The sequence below is a fragment of the Hemicordylus capensis genome, chromosome 4 (genome assembly GCF_027244095.1).
Source record: "Hemicordylus capensis ecotype Gifberg chromosome 4, rHemCap1.1.pri, whole genome shotgun sequence".
In the NCBI taxonomy this organism is placed as follows: domain Eukaryota; kingdom Metazoa; phylum Chordata; class Lepidosauria; order Squamata; family Cordylidae; genus Hemicordylus; species Hemicordylus capensis.
Genome location: NC_069660.1, coordinates 148,066,089 through 148,087,608, shown reverse-complemented (window position 1 = coordinate 148,087,608; position 21,520 = coordinate 148,066,089). Strand labels below are relative to the sequence as shown.

Here is a 21,520-nt window from a genome sequence, read left to right as displayed (position 1 = left end):
TGTGGCAGATGTTTGTCTGTTTGTAGTCGGAAGTCCCATAATATTTTCACATCTTCATTTTCTTCAACTTTTTCAATTTTATGGTCCCACCAATTTTTGGCTACAGGTAGCTTGTATTTTTTGCAGATGACGATGACGATGATGATGATGATGATGACATTTATATACCGCTCTTCCTCCAAGGAGCCCAGAGCGCTGTACTACATACTTGAGTTTCTCTTTCACAACAACCCTGTGAAGTAGGTTAGGCTGAGAGAGAAGTGACTGGCCCAGAGTCACCCCGCTAGTTTCATGGCTGAATGGGGATTTGAACTCTGGTCTCCCCGGTCCTAGTCCAGCACTCTAACCACTACACCACGCTGGCTCTCTAATTGCAGAGGGATTGGGCAAAGGGCTAGTTTTTGGTGAATAGTTGAAATTTTAGTTTCTTTGAGGAAGATTTGGGGCATAAAGTGGGATCTGGGGTGGAAGAGTGTGGTGAGGTGGTAGTGCCTAATGGGTGGAGGCTACCACCCAAATTGCAGAGGGATTGGGCAAAGAGCTAGCTTTTGATGAATAGAGAAGGTTTAGTGTCTTTGAGGAAGATTTGGGGCATAAAGCGGGATCTGGGGTGGAAGAGTGTGGTGAGGTGGTAGTGCCTAATGGGTGGAGGCTACCACCCAAATTGCAGAGGGATTGGGCAAAGGGCTGGTTTTTGGTGAATAGTTGAAGTTTACTCATCTTTAAGTAAAATAAAGATTTTACTTTATTCCCTGTATCTATATAAGATTTTACTTTATTCCCTATAAGGTATAATGGAGGTTTCAGCAGCCCCATAAGTGCACTTGGAGGGTGCTGGGGTGGCCCAGAGTGAGTGGTGGTGTAGTGCACATAGGGTGCCAGCCACTCCCATGGGGTTGCTAACCCATGGGGTACAGGGTTCTGTTGTTTCTGAGGTGGTCTGAGTGTAGATTCTATGGTAGGAAATGAGAGTGGATTCATGGTTTGTATTGAAAATCTCATTTGCGACTAGAGAATCTACACTCAGAACACCTCAGAAACAACAGAACCCTGAACCCCATGGGCTAGAAACCCATGGGAGTGGCTGGCACCCTCTGTTCACTACACCACCACTCACTCTGGGCCACCCCAGCACCCCCCCCCCAAGTGCAGTTATGGGGCTGCTGAAACCTACTTGATTTCCTATGGAAAACTTCAACAATTCACCAAAAACCAGCCCTTTGCCCAGTCCCTCTGCAATTTGGGTGGTAGCCTCTACCCATTAGGCACTTAACTTAAACTGAGTAGTACCTCACTGCCTTGCGGGTGGGAGTGGGGTATAGTTGGCACATGGCAGTTGACAATTGGCACTGTCTAAAAGACAGTCAAAATGAATAGAAGAAATGAAGGTGTGTAATGAATTCTCATAAGGATTCATTGAGTGAAAGTTATTATACACCAAAGAATCCGAACACTTGAAAAATAGTGACCACACATTTTGCTCCATAACTCCACTTCTATAAGGGCTAGAGCTTAGCTTTTTTAAAAAAATGAAATCTGGGAATCTGGGGAAAATAATAGGACAGATTCAGAACCCAATTCGATTCAACTCGAATCAGCTGCGATTCGATTTGTACCTGAATCTAGCCAATGGACCACACGGGTGATTCGTTTTGTCTCTGAATCACCCAAATCAGCTAGATTCGGGTACAGATCAATTTGTATCTGAATCGATTCGCACATCCCTAATCCAGATGCTACTGAAGGATTAAACAAAAGTGTCTTGTGCTCCTATCTCTGTGCCCCTGAATGGTGGGGTTGGTGGCCACTACAGTTCCCTATGCCATTACTGCTGCAGCTGTTCCTCTGAGCTGATGGCATTAATATCTCCCAGCTGTTAGAAATCTGGGGTAATGGCTGCTGAAGACAGTGGAGGTACAGTCCTCCCCACTCTTCCTGTTGGTGTTGGTGCCCTACCAGGTCTGCAGTGGTGACTATGGAGAACTAGCTCCCTCTGCAATAGACTTATGTTTGGGAATGACAGCAAAGAAAGGTACTCATAGGCCTCTTTCCCCAGTCTACCAGATGTTCCTCCTGTCACTATTGCTGCCACTGCTGCTTTTAGCTGATGTAATATACATCAAGAATTTATCTACAGACTTCAGCAAGAAAAAAAGCCCTGATTTACCCCCTATAGAAAATGGGCAACGTATGGGCTGCTTGTGGGTTTCCCAGAGGCATATAGTTTGTCTCCTGAGAGGGAGGGAAAGGGATGCCAGAAAACATAGACCTTTGATCTGATGATCCAGCAATGCTGTTCTTATGGTGCAGTGGTTTTAAAATCTGTGTTGATTCTGAAATGTTCCAGTATTCCTATGTTTACACAGGAATAGATAAATTATGAACCAAAATAATGATGATGGCTTATTTAATCTGTAAAGGAAGATCATTAATTCATTGGCAAAAATGTGATGATGTAACATTTCTTGTTTAGGTTATAGAAATTACTATGGAATTATCTCTTGAAGTTTGGTAAGTAGTCTTGATGAACTGATAGTAGAAATGCAGGAAGTAATTTCCCAAGCAATATGGCTTTGGGAGGTTCTTGTTGTTTTAATAACTTAACATAAAGTGTGACTATTTAGCTGTTTGAATAACTCTGGATTTAAAATATCAACAAGAAAGTAGGGATGTTGATGGTACGTTTAGAATATTTATATACTGCTTTCAACAAAAGCTGTCCAAGTGGTTTACAAAGAATATGGTTCCCTGTTGTAAAATGATTCATAGGACAGATTCAGACGTAATGTGAACCTTGGCTGAAGCCAAGCTCCATGTGACATCCCTCAGCCTCAGGAATGTACACTTCCCCTTCCCATCTCTGTGTGAGTCTCTACTTTGTTTCTAGGTTAGGACATGCTGAGACAGAGCATGACATACAACCCTATCAACCTTGGCATATCCTAACCTATTTATTTCAAAGAACCCAAGATCTGAACCTCACTTCAACCCTCAGGTTCAGATCTCAGGTTCTTTGAAGCACATAGATGAGAATATGCCAAGATTGGTCATGATGTGTGAACCCACCAATTTTGGCATATCCTACCTTTGAAACAAAGTAGAGGCTTGTGTGGCGATGAGAGGAGGAAGTCTGTGCTCCTGGAGCCGAGTGATGTTGTGTGGAGTTTAGCTTCAGCCACACTTCACACTATGTAGAAATCCACCCATAATCTAAAAAGAAAGACAAGGCAGACCCTAGCAACAACCACTAGAAGGACGCCATGCTGGGGCTGAACAGGGATAGTTGTTCTCCTCCTGTTAAATATAAGAGAGCCTCTTTGCCCAGTTAGCAGGAGACAGCTAGATCCATTGATTTCAAGGCTAGATATTCAAGGATGTGCTTTGAGCTTGAATGTCCTTAATTTTGTCTGGATCCTATGCCTATCCAGTATTTGAAATATTTGAAAAGCAAAAATTGCTTCTACAAGAATGAATGCTGCTGTTCTGTTGAACATATAACCAGAAACCTGATTGTTATGAGGACTGAAAAATATACCCTTTTCAGAAAAACAATGTGTTCTGCTCAAACTTCAAATCTCGTATTCAGTGTTTCATTGCATGGTTAAAATCAAGCATCAATCATAAAATCAATGAAACACTGAATACGAGATTTGAAATTTGAGCAGAACACATTGTTTTTCTGAAAAGGGCATATTTTTCAGTCCTCATAACAATAGACAACTCAGAAAATATGTTGAAGTGTTTCCCCCTCGAACACACAGAGGGCACCATGTAAAATAGAGAAGTGTGCTTGTGACCATTGATTTTAATGAGCTTAAGTGAGTTTCACTTTGTGTTGGTTTGTGTCCAGAAAATAAAATTTAAATGAAGATTCCTTGATCACACGGTAGGGCATAATTCAACTATTGGCCACTCCCTATAGTCCCCACCATTTCCATTACTGATCTATTTTCCATCTACTTACTACCTTTTAAAAATGCGACTACCAATCCATTCTCAATCTTTTGTGAGAAGTTATTTATATACAAATGTAGATTTTTTGAAAAACAACAACTTAACTGTATTAATTAACAACAACATAACCGTATAATTTACATAACTGTATAATTTATTCAAACAGTATAGTTTTTCTTGTTGCATATAACTCGGTCAGAGCAAATTTCATAACATAGCAGCAGCAACAACACAATGCTGTTATTATTATTAGCTCATTTGCTGGTCAATGACCGAATAAACTTATCTATCTTATTAGCTCATATACTGCACAGTGAAATGCAGACAGCCGAGACCCTCCTTTGCTGCTGCGCATGTCTGAAACAACGTCCGCAGTGTTGCAGAACACGGCTGGTGTGCTGCTGCTTAAAATTGTGCAGCCAAAGTTGTGTGATGCTTCGTCCATTGGAAATAATGGGCATTGCATGTGCAACTGTGATTGCACAATTTTAATTAGCAGAGCATTGGCTCTGTCCTGTAGCTCCATAGGTGATGTTTTACATGTGCACAGCAGCATGGGAGGGTCTGTACCACCCACGTTTTGCTGCATAGAATGTCAACCATTATTAATCTTCTTTATATATAATTGTCTTAAACATACCCGTCGCTAATCCCATGTGTGGCAGCTCTCAAGAGAGTTCGCGAGCAGCTGTCGGATAGGATAGCGATGGGGATGGGGAGAAAATAGCTATGCTGGCTGGAGGATGTGACTGTGGGTCGGGCTGGCCGCCGGGAGGAGGTGGCTGCTGTCGGGAGTTGGCAGGCGGATGGAAGGAGGTGACGGGCTGGCTTTCTGGTCAGCCCGCCAGCCAGCCAGGCTGATGGTTGGGGGGAGAAGCGGGCGAGCCGGCCAGAAAGCCCAGTCAGCCAAGCTGTGGGAGAAATGGGCCTGCTGGCCGGCCGGGCAACCAGAAAGCCAGGCAGGCTGGCGGGGAGAGAGGGGAAAGAATAAGGCGGCAGCGGTGGGGCCGGCTGGAGGTGCAGATGTTCTGTGCCTGACCCAGCTAGTATGATTTAAAACTCTTCCTTTTCCAAGTCCTGTATCAAGCAAGCCATTGGAATCTCCTTCCCTACCTTTCTAAATGCAGGGTAAAACCCACCAGAAGCCCTTGCTGCATTGTAGTTACAAGATGCACTAGATTTTACAACCCATAGGTAAAATGCCATACCGTGTATCCACCTCACATCTGACTGTTTGTTAGTGTTATGATAACCCACATAGTATTACTGCCATTCAAACTATACATTTTTTCCATTATTAATATTTATTCAACATTTGAAATACATATTGCCAAATTTTATTTTCTTGTTAAATGTAACTGATATAGCTAAATCTCCTTTTGAATTCACCTGCAACTTAGTAAGCTTATTGCTTTCTTCTAGGGCAGTTTTCTGTTTTCACTATTCATTATGCCAGTTTTTGCAGTGTGTCTTTGCTATTTTATTATGCGTTTATCTGTAATTATGTGATCATAGCTTTTCCAACTTTTCCATAAAGAATCCTTAGAAGCCCTTCCTAATAACAAATCTGTCAAAACTCCCAAGACCTGTTTTCCTCATCAGTTGGGATGAATTCAATCATTTTAAGCAATAAAGGGCAGGGTTTTCTTTTCACAATTGCTGAGGTCCAGTAAAAAACTAAGGGCCCACTTGGCAACTTGCTGAACTGGTTCATTCAGCCTTTTCAACGCACTTAAATGAAGAGCTTCACATTTGTATTGCCTCCCTTGAGTCCAAGATTCTTAAGCTTTGTTTTCATGAGACTCCTTAATTCAAACTCTAAACTCTGCCAAGAATAATTAAGATAAGGCAAAGTCGCTCCCTGCTTGGCACCTCTCATTCTGGGCTAAGGCTGAGATAGGGTTGGGTGGGGTATAAGCAAGTAAAAAGAAGAGAGGAGAGTCTTGTATACCTGAGGAAGTTCTCAAGAAAGGCGGGCCGGGGCGGGGGGGGGGGAAGCTATGAAACAGACAGTTCTTCTGTCCCTCCCTCCCTCCTAAATCATCACCAGAAGTACTTGTGGAATGCAGTGTATGCTCTGCTGCTAGCATTGTGCTGACTGACAGGCTCAAGAGGCCACCCAGTTAGGCACTTTATTTATTTATTGTTGGCTAATGTTATTCAAAAGTGAATGTCCTGCTTACTAGCCCATGCAGGGCCCTCAAAGTGGCACACAAAGTAGCAACACTAAACAGAGTATGAAATTATAAATCAAACGACAAATATTGTCAGTGGTTAAAACCAATGTAGCAACCCATAAGCCACATCAAAAGAGCAAAAATAGCAAAACTCTGCAAAAGAGCCGAAAGCCTTTCAAACTACAAGGTTTTTTAAATAGATGCTTTAATAGTCAGGAGGAAGTCAGCAAGGCGGCCTTCCCTCGCAAGGGAATTGCACATGCAGGGAGCCCAGCTAATGGCCGTGGACCTTACTTCCCCCATCTGCACAACTGAGACGTGGGTGCACAGAGCAGGGTCTGCTTGGCAGATTGAGGGGCATTAAGGGAAACACATGGGATGTGGTGCTCCTTGAGATACCCTGAACCCAATTGGCTGAGGTCTCTGAAAGAGTCCAGCTGCTGCATTTTGGACCAGTTGTGGTCATAATACTAGTATCTGTGTAGTGCAACTGAGTTTTCATATCACTCACATAGACTATCTTGTTGTTTTTATCATTACAAAAGTCCACTTAATGAGTTTATGGCTATTTACATGGCCCACCAGGCAGGTGGGGGGAGGCTTCTCAAACGTTGCCTTCACCCAGATGATCATGCTGTACTTGGTGGGAGCACAGAGCGCACTCCCACATGATCAGTGCTGCTCCTTGCAGGGCGGATTGCTCTGAGGCTGAGACTTATAGTTCCAGCCTCCAGCTATGCCACAGTGCGCCACGCACCAAGTGCAGTATGTTGGGGGATTGTCCCAGGGGAATCCCCTCGAGGCCCCCATCTCTGTGTCAGCACGAGTGCAAGCAGCCCGTGCTGACACATGATCCCAGCAGTTGGGATCTGGTGCCCTTAACCTTGGCTAAGAGCCGGGCTTTGATGCTGGGTTTGGCACCGTAAGGCCGGAATCCACATGGATCCCTGCGGTTCTCACGGGCAGTCAAGCCTGGGCTTGGCTGCTCTTGAGAACAGCCTCAATATTTGAATTGGGGACTTTGTGATGTGTAGCTCAGATCTTTAGTCATCACACTCCCATAGATGTAGTTTTTAAATAAACTTCAAGGCAGCCCACTGTAGAGGGTATGTTAACTGAGCAAAGAGGCACCTTTTCTCTTGTATTTAGTATGGGGAGAGCAACTGGCCCTATCCAGCCCCAGCACAGCATCAGTGGTTGTTGCTGGTGTCTACTTTGAGTTTCTTTTTAGATTCTGAGCCCCTGGGGAACAGGAAAGCAAATTTATTATTGATTTTTCTCTGTAAACCACCTTGAAAAGCAGTATGTAAATATTTGTAGTCGTAGTTGGATTCATCGTGATAGTTTTGGTAGACTGGGGAAAGTTCTTATCTCCCATAGCAATCAACTCTTCCTCTCTGAGGAAGTGCACCTTACATGTTGGGAACAGTACAAATTTTAATTTTAATTAATTCATTTTGAGGAATGTACTTTTGGCTTGTGTCCAGGGTTGACGTCAAAGGTTTGCACTGTTGGGCAGCTGCCAAGGGTCCAGGGCCCCAGAAGCACCCACTACAAATCCCTGTGATCACCTCTGTGCCCATAGTCTTTTGCCCATAGCCTCTGTGTGGTGGTGACAGAGCATTTCTTGGGACCTACCCAAGTAGGAGGAGGTCTATGAATGGCAGTTTGCTGAAGGCCCCTTGAAACCTGAAACTGACACTGCTTCTGTCATCGCTAGACTGTTCTCTTGCTCATGGTTTTGCTTCTGTTTTGTTGGACTGAATCTTGATCAGCACAATGGACCAACGGACCATTGAAATACAAAAGGTGGTATAAATTTAGTCTACAGATTTGCATGCTTACGTCCCACCTAGACACTTAACAGTCACCCTAACTGTGGTTGGAGTGGTGCAATTAGCTTAACAAGAAAGCCTTGCATTTGTCTCTAGCCATAAGAAATCATGTAGGACAATCCATCAATAATTTCTCCTGTACAAACCTTGTTATAAAGAAAGGGCATTGCATAAGAGCACCAGGTAGTAGTGCTCCCATTCATTTTGGCAGGGTGACCACAAGGGGATTTCCTAGTGGATTGTTTCCAATTTCACTCAGCATATACTGTATCACAGTGGCTTCCATATTTGAGAATGACATATGGAAAGAGTGGTGTGTATGGCTTTCTCTACTTTTTAAAATTCATGGTACAATACAGGTGAAACTCGGAAAATTAGAATATTGTGCAAAAGTCCATTAATTTCAGTAATGCAAATTAAAAGGTGAAACTGATATATGAGACAGACGCATTACATGCAAAGCGAGATAAGTCAAGCCTTAATTTGTTATAATTGTGATGATCATGGCGTACAGCTCATGAAAACCCCAAATCCACAATCTCAGAAAATAGAGATTGTGCCACTTTTCAGAGTTTCACCTGTATTTCAGAACTTTGCCTATTCATAGAGATCTTAAATCCAGGGCTCCTGGATATATGTATGTATGTGTGTGTGTAAAGTTATTTCTTTTACAGCATAATGCCTGGTTTTTTCTCAGCAGTTCTGCAACAGATCTCCGTTTCAGCATGGCTCTGTGTGAGGAAGAGAAGATTTTCCGACAGCAGCGGAAGACTAAAATAATGGAACATGTGAACAGTTTGTTAGGGGCTGGTCACTTGGCCTCTGCTCGTGATGTAAGTTTTGAAATGGGGTTCTGATCCAGACTCTGTGTGTGTGTGTGTGTGTGGAGAGAGAGAGAGAGAGGAGGTTAGCCCTGTCCCCCTGTGCCATTTTCCTGATGAACACCATGTTCCTCCGAAGTTGCCCTTTGCTTTGGGAAGGAAACTGCTACAGACATCAATTGTAGATTGCTCCTGGGGCAAATAGCTGCTTCAAGGGAGGGGATTTTCATTGGAACTTAGTCTAGAGAGAAAGGTTAAATTCTCCTCCCCCTGAACATTGCGGCTTCAATCTGGAACAGAGATTTTTGTTTTTTTAAAGGTAAAACAATGGCGTGTGTTTGACCTTGAATGACATTCTGTCTTATGTGCTAGGCCTGGAGCTTGCTTGCCCAATGGATGTAGTGTGATGTAAGCACCCAAGCACTGCTTTATGTTGTTGCACAAATGGCCACCTCTGCAATACTGCCAGTGCTGCTGTTCACGTACACAGCAGTCCTAGTGGGTCAGAAATGCTGGCATTGGATTGTGCAGCATGTTATCCACTATTTTTACAGTCTGAGCATATCTGTTCATTAGATTTTATTTGTAAGACCATATGGTCTAATTTCTTTATCTGCTCTTCATTGTCCTACAGGTGGTTTGGTGCTCAGCATGCCTTCTTGGTTTTGGCTGTCCCTGGCAAAATAGTCCCTGAAGTAGATGCTAAGATCTGGTGTCCTGAAATTGTTACAAGTTTAGGGCTTTTGATTTTGATTTTAAACAATTATACGTTTGATTCCCCCCCGCCCCGGGGGGGGAACAAACCCACACAACTCTTTTCTAAGCAGGAAAAGAATGTTAGCTTAGAATTGTAGGGAATATTATTTAGCACCAAACCTCTTTATATAAAAAGAGAAAGTAATTGTAGACCCCAAGAAATATGAAAAGACTGTAGAATTGAGAAGTATGGGTGTCTGGTCTATATCCTGGGCTGACTGCCCAATTGCAGGTGGAGATGTCCCTGAAGGAAGAGTATTGGCAAATTGTTATTACTTGTATAGCATCATAAATGAACAAGTGTGGGTTTTTTTAGCCAAATAGCATAAGAAAATGAAAAGGCAGGAGCTTATAGTGAACTCATTCCTGAGTTCACTATAAGTGAACAATATCAATCAACAGCAAGGAAAAATATCACAGGGAAAGGGTAGGGCAAGAAAAACAATCAACAATAAAGAGAGAGGAATAATTGGACAGGAGAGGGTTAATGTGAGAAAAATACACTTGTGTGTTCCTAGGTCTTGTTTCATTTGGAAATGAGGACAGAAGTTAAGTCAAAGGCTTCATAGAAAAGGGTTTTTTGTAATGAGGAGTTTGGAGGAGGAAAGACTAAAAAGGCACCACCTAGTAGGTTTTAGAGGTAGTTTAGGCACAAAGGGCAGCAAAGGAGAATGGATGGTGTTGCTTGGAAGAGCTAGTGACATTTTGGGAAACAAGTTGATAGAACTGGCGTAGTGAAAGCCAGGGGCTGGGATATTAGGAAAATAAAAGCTGAGAGGGTGGTAAGGTTGTGGAGGGCCTAAAAGGCTGGGACTAGGAGCTACAACTTGCGTGCAAATGAGAAGCAGGTTATTTAGTGTTGCTCTTGCTTGTCTAATCTGTTATATATTCTCCCAGACATTATTGGGCCAACATCCTTTAAGGCTGCATGTGTACTATGTGAGATACACCTATGCAGTGGAAGGCTTCAGCTATCTTGGCTACGGCAATTGTGTGCAAGAGGTTATGGTGGTGGTGTGAACTTAGCTGATCTTCCATTTCCCTGGAAGTGCCCTGTGCCACTTGAAAACATGTCCTTGAGGGTTGTGCAGCCCTGAGGGGGCTTTGGGTGGCACAGGGCAATTCCAGGGGAAGAGGAGATTATAGAAATATCTGCTTCCTCCTCTGCAAGCTCTGGTGCTGCGGTGCCCAGGAAGACTTCTGCAGAAATGGTGCTTTTCCCCACAGAGCTCCTGCAGTCTTACTCAGGAGGTCTCTCTCTCTCTCTCTCTCTCTCTCTCTCTCTCTCTCTCTCTCTCTCTCTCTCTCTCTCTCTCTCAGAACAGGGGTGCCAGGATCTTCCTGTTGCTTGTTTTTAATGACTTCGGAGCTTTCCAGAGTACTTGCTGCAACAGTGTCACTATGTGTCCTCCAAATGTGCTTCCGTACTGCCTGTGTTTCAACGTCACAGTCCCTGCACTGCCAGCAAAGTGCCGTTCACATTTCCGATGCCTTCTTTCAGATTTTATTACTGTGTTACGGTCCTATAATGTTGCATGTGTCTTGCAGGTGGAAAAAAAGCTGTATTTTCTCATTGTAGGCTTTATTTACATTTTGAATGCAATCTGCCAGGCTGAAGCATTTTATAGCTGTTGTAGCGGGTAATCTGGAAAGCACCTTGCAGTGATTTAACAGTCACATGTTTTCCCATTATGGAACAGCAATGGCAGGAAAGACTGATGACATGCAGCTGCTAAGGGCAGAGGAGACTCTAAGCCAGTTCAGACAGTACTTTGCCTGACTGGCAAGCCCTATGTGACTAAGAAAGGCATGTGCCATAAGTATGTACATCTTCTCCCCTGCCTCAGGCGAGCCATTCCTTAATTGTGTGGGAGAGCAGTTCATTCGAACCACTTCTCTAAATGCACTGCAAATACTACTTTAAAGAAGTATTTGAAGCATGCTGGGGGAGTGGTGGTGGTCAGACAAATGACACCCACATGTGATTAACAAATGGCATATTGGATGAGGGGATGCTCACTTCCAAATCACATCTGGTCAACCATTTGGTCAAAGTATCATCTGAATCCGTGTGTTTTTATTGGAAGAATAAGGGCTTCTTCTCATTTGTGTGACCAGCAGTTGTGTGACCTGCACCATCCTCTTGTGGGGATGGTGGCTTCCTGGGATTGTACCCTAGTACCTAAAATACCATGATGACTGTGGATGAGTCTGAAGCAGTGTTGGCCTATAGTACCTGATGAATTATTGGTGCTGTTCATGCCACTGGCTTGTCCTCCCCATGAGAGCCCTTGTGGCTGTGTGAAGGCTCCCTGTTTTAAAGGACTAGCCCCTGCCTCTGTAGGAGTCATGACCAATCATCTTGAGAGCCATGTTTCTCTTTTACTCTGGTATGTTTGTGGAGGGAGAGGAGTGTTTTAGGAGGAAAGTCTTGGAAATTGGATGAACCTTACAACTTTTTAAAGCTTACTTTCTGGCAGGATATCCAGACTTGTATTTTGTTTCTGCCATTCTACTGATTGATAGCTTGGTTGAGCAATAATTTCTCTTAAGTATTTTTTCACTGCCAGGCTTGTGTCTGCAGTCCTCCACACCCTCTGCTTATCCTATTGAGATCTGCCTTTATAAATCAATTAGTTACTGTCTGGAAAGAGCTTTCACAGTTTAAATGCTGTCTGTTTAAAAAAAACAAAAGAGAAAAATAAAACAAAGCAGAGTATACAATTACTAAATAACATAGCACTTCTCTTAAAAATAACCATTGACTTAATGTGGTGGCGTATAGGAAAAAAAGGAACCTTGGTAAAGAAAAGTGTATAAAAAACTTCCCCCTCTTATGTATGTTCCATGTGTAACAAGATATATAAATGAAGTGTATGTGTGTGTATACAGGCTTACCTCACTATTCGCGGACTCACCATCCACAGTTTTGCCTATCCGCCAGTGCTGTGTATCACACTCCCACACTTTTCACAATTACAGCATTTTCACAATTGTCAGCATGATAGCAGTTGACTCAAAGGCTGGGTCGCCCAATCATGAAAACGGTCACTATTATACTTCCAGCATTTGCCTCTTCAGACAACACAGTAAGCTTGGAGAGTGCAGGGAGGGTGATGCTTCATGGTGTATGATAGAAAACTAGCATTCAGAGGAAGAGGCTTCATCCTTGCCTTCCTCCCTACATGCTGGTCTCCTGTGTGCAAGGGCTTTATTTATTTATTTGGGAATGGAACAAAGAGTATTCAGTCATGTGCCAGCAATGGAAATTGCATTCCAACAGAAAATCATTCTGCGGGTGCGAGAATTACTAACTTTTCATCATCCTTAATAATCCAGGGATAAGCCCAGGCTCAAATTAAGCTTTGAGCAAGAAACAAAATGTAACAAAAACTTCACCAGCTGAAGGAAAATAATAAGAGCAAAACCTGGGTGCAGAACTTCACTCTGTGTATTCTGTCTTTTGGGGGACAATTGGGTACAGTATGCACATGCTCCTTACTCGTGGATTTGTTATCCACAGTTTTGCATATCTGCGGTCAGGAAAATGACACCCGGCCTTGGCATACTCGGGGGGACGGGCACATGTTGACCTTGCATATCTGTGGGTTGGAGGTGGCTGGAAATGACTATGGAGGTCATTGCCAGCCACCATTTTAGGACTCGGAGCCACAAAATGGCTCCTGTTTTTTAAAAAATGGGGAAGGCATGGTTTTTGGCTGATTTTCGGTCACAATGCAACTCAGGGGGAGCAGCAGAGACAGCGAAGGAGCCCCCCCCCATGAAAATTGGCCAGTTTTCAGCCAATTTCCACCCATTTTTGGCTGATTTGGGGACATTTCCCCCCAAAATACTGGGAATGTAACCCATGCGATCCCATAGGGATCAATGCTTTCTTATTTGCGGTTTCTGTATCTGCGGTACAGCCACAGAACGGAACCCTCACGAATAAGGAGGTCCACCTGTACTAGAAGATATTCATCTGAAAATATGTTAACCCGCATGATTCATTCCCACTAATATCTCAGCCCATCTTATTTATGCTGAGAATGGACTAGACCTTCAGGTAACTAAAGCTATTAAATTGTGCAGTCTACTCATTATACTTTCCAAAACACCCACATACATCTTGTTTGTTTCTTTGTTTTATATACTACCTGACTCCAAAGGCTCTAGGCGGTTTACAAAAAACGCCTAGTAAATGTGCATAGGATCAGACTAGGTTTGATGTGAAGATTGCAGCTAAGGCTGCAATCCTAAGCACATTTACTAGGAGTAAGTGCCATCAAACTTGGTGGTACTTACTTCTGGGAAGACATTCTTAGTAAGTTTAGAGGAAGGGGCTAGCTATATGTTACTTGCTAACATGCCTAACAGTATTCCAATGCCTTAAATGGAAGCAAAACAAAGCAAAGTAAAACTGCTGGAAGTTGCATGTCTGTGTGTGTGTGTGTGTGTGGGTGGGGGGGGGGATTTAACCCTTTTCCCACATGTTGTTTCTGAGTTTCAGATCTCCCCTCTGAGCATCTTTTCTCCCTGTGAGGTTTCAAGTGCATTTTCACTCTTGAAAATGGCTTTAACCCTTGGGCAGGGGAAGTCTCTTTGGAGTTGTGATGTAGAGTGTGGAAAGAGTAGACAAGGAAAGGGCTAAGTGCCCCTCTTTCTGCCACTACTACTATTTGCATGTCATTTGTACCAAACAGTAATTGCCTTAAATGCATTCCTATTATATGTCTGTCTAGGTACCAGTTATTGCGATATTGGGATCTGGCGGTGGATTCCGTGCCATGGTGGGGTTTGCTGGTGTAATGAAAGCACTATATGAATCTGGAATTTTAGACTGTGCAATGTATATTGCTGGCTTATCTGGATCCACATGGTACGTCTGTTTTTCTTTAATAACCCTCTTCATCTTGATGGACTAGATAGGAAAAAAAAACCTTCCATCTAATAATACCTCACTCTTGAGAGGTGTGGGATATAATATAGTATAATTGCATATGAAGTTTTGAACAAGAACTGGCTTCCTTTTCTGCTGATTCTATAACACAAAAGGCAGGTTGCAGGAGTATATCCAGTGGATTTTCGTTGAAAGAAAGAAAATTGGCTTTCAGTTAAGATCTAATCCAGCCCTCTGAGTGTCTGGGTCAGGCCTCTGGTCTCTTGCAGTCATTTAATTCTACGATTTTAAAACGCTTTCTGAACATTGATGAAATCTTGCTATAAGCATTTTGGTGTTAACCTTTGCTTTCATGTTCCGGAATCTATCTTTTTCTTTCTTTCTTTCTTTCTTTCTTTCTTTCTTTCTTTCTTTCTTTCTTTCTTTTCAGTAAATGTAAATGAAATGAAGACTATGAATTAGGTTTGCGTACACATTATGGGGAAAACAGGTAATAGATGTTTTTCTTGAGGTGACAGGTTAAAACATCTATATAATAATCATGTCTATCACTCTTATAATCAAGAGATATATCAGACAATACAATAAATTACCTATTCCAGAAAGTGTTCTGAGGATTTTCAGAAATGACAGTCCCTAGGTTCCTCCTAACTCGCATTTAGAAAACTATTTTTTTTTTAATCCAGGGGAACATTCAGACATGCAGCAGCCCCCTCTTCAGTCAGAAGTGGTGCAATCCCATCCAGAGTTGTACTATGTGATTGTTATTGTTATTGTTTATTTACGATCTTAGATCAAACATCAATATACACAGAATATACACAGTAAAAAGAGAAAACAATAATGGAAACAAAGTCTAAAATGTCATCAAATATATAAAATCAGGAATCTTTGACAGTAACCGATTGCTGTGCTCTAGCTTCTCTTAGTTTGGTCAATCTATAACAAAATTTGGCAACCGCCAGGGATATTGTTGGGTCCCTATCTTCTAATAAGCATATAAGAATTGTCTCCACTGAGTGGCTTTGGAGATCTTTCAGATACTGAGATAAAAATAAATCTCTTTCATCAGTATAAAGTGGACAATGTAACAGTGAATGCGTCAATGTTTCGGGAGCAGCTCCGCAGGGGCATAGTCTCTCCTCATAGGGTTTTCTCTCAAATTTCCCTACTAGCATCGCCGAGGGTAAAGCATTCAAGCGAGCTCTTGTAAACCCCCAGCGCAGCTTTGGTGAATAGATTGTATAGAAATAAGAGGCTGTGACCCAATCTTTCTTGGTGCTTAGGAATTGTAGCGGCCTATTTACAGAGGCCCTTTCCTCCTGGAAATTTATGTCCCTAAGCCTTTGTTTAACTAGGGATCTTGCCGTTGACTCGCCCTGTTCTAACAATTGTGCTGGGCAGAAGCCCATCTTCCGGAGTCTTTCCTCAACCGTCATACACCAACGGGATTGTGGGGTAGCGGCAAGGAGATGAGGTATAAGTCCTGCTGGGTAAAGATAAGTCTTAATCCAATACAGGATAATGAGCAGCCAGGCCCTGGTCTCCAATTTCCATAGCCCGGTCTCCAGCCGTATTAAGGAGTTCGGGACGCATTTTGGTACCCCCAATAGTGATCTCAGAAAGCCCGATTGTATTTTTTCTAAAGCTTGTAAGTTTTTTGGCGGTCTAACCTGAATCCCATATAGCAGCTGAAGTATCACTTTAGCCTGAAAGGCTTTATTAGCTGCCGGAATATAGCCACCACCTTGTGCCCAGAAAAATTTCCTGATTGCCATGGAAGATCGAGTGGCATTCAATTTAGCGGCACTGGTGTGCATAGAGGTACCGCCATTAAACTGAAACACCACCCCCAGGTGATTATTTCCTATATGTGGATCAGCTCTTTAGCTTAGTCTGCTCACCTGTTCAAGGAAGATTATCTTGTGCAAACCAGAAATAGCTGGTTTACTGTCTAGTAGACGACATATAAACTTTGTGTTTTTGTGCTTTCTGCAAGAGGGAGGTGGTAAACAGGGGAAGAGTCCACATGGGATGCCAGAATAGAGGAGTGTGGCAAACAGAAGAAAAACAAAACAGCAAATAATCCAGAATCCTGTCCTAGGAATCAGACTCCCTCCAACTGGACTATTTAGTAGCACGCATAAGAGCAACTGTACATTGTTTCTGAAATGTGGAAGGCCCTTTGTGTGCCTTTTTCCATAAAAGGAAGAAAGCTGAGGGAAAACAGTTGGCTGCAGCCACTTCACCCCCAACTGGAAGCTGTGATCTCACTCCACCACTGGTTTCTGTTTATGTGATATGAGCTGCATGTAAGACTGGGCAACCCGGTATGATGTTAATTAATGGCGTATTTGCAACTATCTGAAGGTGTAGCCATAGCAGCTTGTATCTATACCCATCCTGGCAAAGCAGTTCAGGATGGGAAATGGGCAAAGGAGTAAATAGGCTTATGAATGTGGAACCTTCTAGAAGTGACATTCTACCTTTTGACTGGACTGATGAGAATTGCTGTTTAAAAATCAGGTGTATACAATCTCCCAAGCATTAACTTCTCTGTAATGCAGACTTCACTGTGAAAGTTTGATATGTTATCTTTTGTCACTTAAGTTCCCACCTCCCATATTAAGGATCTTGTGAGGATCCTCTGAACTTGTTTGTTTGCACTGAGACTTCATCCCCCCCCCATTTATTTATAGGTATATGTCAACACTGTATTCACACCCAGATTTTCCAGTGAAAGGACCAAAGGAAATAAATGAAGAGTTGATGAAAAGTGTCAGTCACAACCCGTTAAAACTGCTTACTCCTCAGAAAGTCAAGCGATACATTGAAGCATTATGGAAAAAGAAGAGCTCTGGGCAACCAGTTACATTTACAGATATCTTTGGAATGTTGATTGGAGAAACACTCATCCAAAATGTAAGTGTTTTTAAAAAACGACTCTTGGCAGTGTATATCTTGAAAAGGGGAACAACACATATTGAGGTTGTTCTCACGACCACCAGCCCGACCCAGGTAGGGCAGCACTAGAACATGGCTGATTGTGAGAACTGTTGGGATCAGTCCTGAACCCAGTGCTCCTCAGTTGGGTAGCTGGGTTTTGTACCCAGGCTAAAAGTGAGCTAGGAGGGCACGCACACACCCTCCTACCTCACTGCCCAGTCATGTGGGCACATGAGCTGCCGGCAGCTCATTTTGGGCTACCGACAACCATTAAAATGATAGAGGCCAGGGGAAGGAGCGACTCAATCTCAGGAATTTCCATAATGCACCTCAACTTTTGTGTGGTGCATTGTGGGATATCTGTAGACTGGGCATTCTTTCCCCAGCTTCTGGATTGGTGTGCTGCTTGCTGCAGCATTGAATGTGTGGATGAGTGGGTGGTGGCACTCAGAGCTGCAACGATCGTGCGGGAGGAAGGTAGGTAGGATCCTGGCTTCCCCCCAACCCAAGTGGTCATGTGAACAACTTTAATATTCTTTCATCTCAAAGACCCTGTAGCAAAACTGACTGTTTGTTACTGAACCCAAGGTTGTGGATTGATTAATTTGGGTCTCATATTTTCTTATTGTTTCCTTTGTGCTCTCTCATATGAACCATGTGGTTGGGTTATCCACCATCACTCATACATCAGTTTCACCTGTCAGATACACTATTCGTTGTGCCACATTAAGCATGTATATTCTTGTTGAAACAACAGGACTGAAATCAACTGAAATCCAAGGACTCTTGCCTAGCTGGCTTGTATATCACAGTCCCTACAGTTCTTAGTCTTCACACTCTGCATATAATTTAATTCACAGCCTTAAACAGGATTTTGTGCAAACAAATATATGCTAAAGTTGGAAGGGTACTGAAATACCATAAAAAAGGAGAGTGGAACAAATCTCTTCAATCAGTCCACTTTCAGTAAACAAGAAAAAATAATGCTTATTTTGAAATGAATAATAATATTCTTATTGCATTTTATATTTTTAATTTTTGTTCTGACATGTCTGAGTTTAACAAAGAAAGGCAGGATAAAAATCATTTAAATAAATAATAACCAGGAAAATTGGTTAGCCATTCCTGGTGTGTGCATGAATGTGAAAACAGTCATTTTGCGAGAGAAGAAGGTATAGCTTAGCCTTTGTTTAAGGTTCTCATTTTGCAGCTTTTTTTCAAGTACTTGCCAAAAAAAGGAAAAGAAAACCAATTAGCCAAAAAGGTCATTTCACAAAAGTGGCCCAGTGCTAGCTAGATCTCATCTTCTAGTTCTTAAATTCCTTCTGTTCTCTCTTTCCTGTAGAGGTTGGGTACCACTTTGTGTGATATGAAGGAGAAAGTCAGCAAAGCCCAGTCTGCTCTGCCACTTTTTACATGCCTCCATGTTAAACCTGATGTATCAGAACTGATGTTTGCCGGTAGGTGATCCCTCTCAATGATATCATTTTATGCTGAGCTATGTTATGTATATTAATATTCACATCTGCTTAGAAGGTATTTGACTAAACAACCTGTACTGTAACACTTTTAATTTATTTCTGGATATGTGTTACACAAGAATCACTGGGGCGGTTTTCACACAGGGCTTTTAGTGCAGATCTCCTCTGGAATGGAGGGTATGCGTTGACATATTGACCAGATTTACTCAAAAGTCCCTGGGAGCACTTAACACGTGATTTGGGTTTTTTATTGTGTGGCCTCATTTTTATCTGGCATTTTTTTAAAAAATCCACTTTTTGCATTGTTATGGGGGGGGGCAACTTTGAACTCTCAGTTCTCAGTTGCCTCACAGTAAACTGATGGTAAAGCCTGCTGTCTAAAAATGCCCCTGGATTTGTATGAATGGGTTACCTGATATTTATAGGCAGTGTTGTGTTCATGTACCTTATTCTGCACACACTGGCAGACACATACCAATTACATCGACCAGATCATCAGGATTGCAAGAGAGATTTTTCACAGATGTAAAATTGTAGAGGTGCTTAAGAAATTTTTCTTATCTGAATTTCCCCTCAGATGTTGAGGGTCTGGATTATCTTCTCTTGCTTTTGTAGCACCTTTCTTTCATTTTTAATTTCTGGACTTTTTTTAGACCAGTGTTCTTCATTGTAAGGCCTGGGGGCCAGTGTTAATGGCTCCCATCAGCCCTAAGTGGACCCGCTGACTAATTGTTTATTGGGCTTTTGTGAAGCTTCAGCTGAAGCAGAATACTCCGTACAGTTCCCTGGTGCCATGAGGAGATGAACTTGCTTCCCGTGCAGTGCTGAGCTTTGCTCAGTGCTGAAGAGGGATGTCTTTAAGGGAAACTGAGCCTTCTTGAGCCCCTGCACCATCTTGGAAGGTGTGCACAGAGTGCTGGAAGTATAGCCTATCCCCGTGCTTTCTTCATACTGCTCTCAAGAGAGGGCTGCATTTCTCTTAAAGGGCTCTCCCAGCCCTGAGAAAAAGTGCAGTACTGTGTGGATGTCAGCACAGTGGTAAATGGTTCTCACATTGAAGGGTTGTTGTTGTTGTTTTGCCAAAGTGGCCCCCACTTGAAGACCACTGGTTTAGACTATTGCATGTACATGATATATCACAGTTTTCCTTTCTTTTTCTTATGGATTGCTGACATGCACCAGTACATAAATGCACTGATTAAGTCAGCACAAAAAGAAATATTGATGTGATCACACATTCTGCGGTGGCCAGTTTTGCCCCCATGGTACTGTTGTCTCCAAGTGCCTAGCACTATTTTTTTCACATCATGTGAATAAAGATCAGCTGCACAGTTATAGGAGGCAAAGTAAAAGCTTATAGTTGGGGATATCTTCAGATGGGGCTATACAACACCTGTCTCTTGCCCATAGAATCTAGTGCCTAAATGAGCCTGGTGAAGGTCAGATTTTGTCTCCTCTTAACTATGGTCCACATTATAGCCTATTTATTTTCTCTCATAAAGCATAATAGGAGCTATTGAATACTGAGCAGGCCTCATCTGCATCTCTCTGCTCTGAATTATATTTCTTGGTATGATGCTACAGTGTGATAGAATCCTGGCAACTAACTTCTTAAATTTTGTTGATATTGCATTCCAAATGTGTATTCATCACCATTCGGTCTTTTTGATTCTTTGGGTGATGGTGATGGTGATGGTGATGATGATTTATTCAATTTCTATACCACCCTTCCAAAAATGGCTCAGGGTGGTTTACATAGAGAAATAACAAATAAATAAGATGGATCCCTGTCCCCAAAGGGCTCACAATCTAAAAGAAACATAAGATAGACACCAGCAACAGTCACTGGATGTACTGTGCTGGGGGTGGATAGGGCCATTTACTCTCCTCCTGCTAAATAAAGAGAATAACCACGTTAAAAGGTGCCTCTTTTCCAAGTTAGCAGCGGTGACTTATTCCTGTCAGACCTCATCATAGCGGTGACAATTTTGCAACGATCTATTCTAGGCCATGTGAAGTATTACATTTGCTTCATTTCAGCTCTCTCACCTTTTACTCATTCTTTCTAAACATCCAGATGGCCTATTCAGTGTAAGAGTTAAACTAAACAACTTCTCTTGAAGAGAAACAACTAGCCCTCCTTTTGTAATCCGATTGGTGGAATTTAATGGTTAGGTTGCATTCCTTTTTGTTGGTGACCTCAATCAGTTCAAGTAACATTCCTTTGAAACATTATGGTGCACTATCTCAGCTAGCAGTGTTTATAATAAAGCATTTTGAAACCTCATTATCTATAGTAACTTTTATTCAAGAGCTGCTAGTCATGCCCAGCACTGTAATTATTATGAGTATAATTAAGATAATTTGTTTTTGGAAAGCGTCTTTTCTTTTTTTACTCACAGAGTTTAAAATTAAATACCGTATTTTACGGAGTATAAGACACACTTTTTTCCTCGAAAAATATCTGCCCAAATTCAGGTGCATCTTATACTCCGAAGTTTAGGGGCTTGTCGGGAAAGAGAGGGGGGAGGAGGAGGAAGAGGAGGAGGATGTCCTCTGATGACAACCCAGAAATTCAGGCTTTACTGGCCGGACAGATACTGTATTTAAGCGGCCAAGGCCGCAACCCGTGCGACTCTTTGACTTGCTT

At 42.4% G+C, this 21,520-nt stretch overlaps 1 protein-coding gene across 9 annotated transcripts in view; it reads left to right on the top strand.

Annotated features, from left to right (window-relative positions):
- Positions 1-21,520, top strand: part of PLA2G4A (phospholipase A2 group IVA) — a 149,414-nt gene that overhangs the window by 75,058 nt on the left and 52,836 nt on the right. For 8 of the 9 annotated variants that reach the window (XM_053248052.1, XM_053248050.1, XM_053248056.1 and 5 more), the window contains 5 exons: positions 2,474-2,511; positions 8,664-8,799; positions 14,286-14,422; positions 17,143-17,365; positions 18,735-18,849. In XM_053248052.1, coding sequence (XP_053104027.1) covers positions 2,474-2,511; positions 8,664-8,799; positions 14,286-14,422; positions 17,143-17,365; positions 18,735-18,849 — 649 coding nt within the window. The remainder of the gene's footprint in view (positions 1-2,473; positions 2,512-8,663; positions 8,800-14,285; positions 14,423-17,142; positions 17,366-18,734; positions 18,850-21,520) is intronic. The other variant, XM_053248058.1, reaches the window with a different exon arrangement.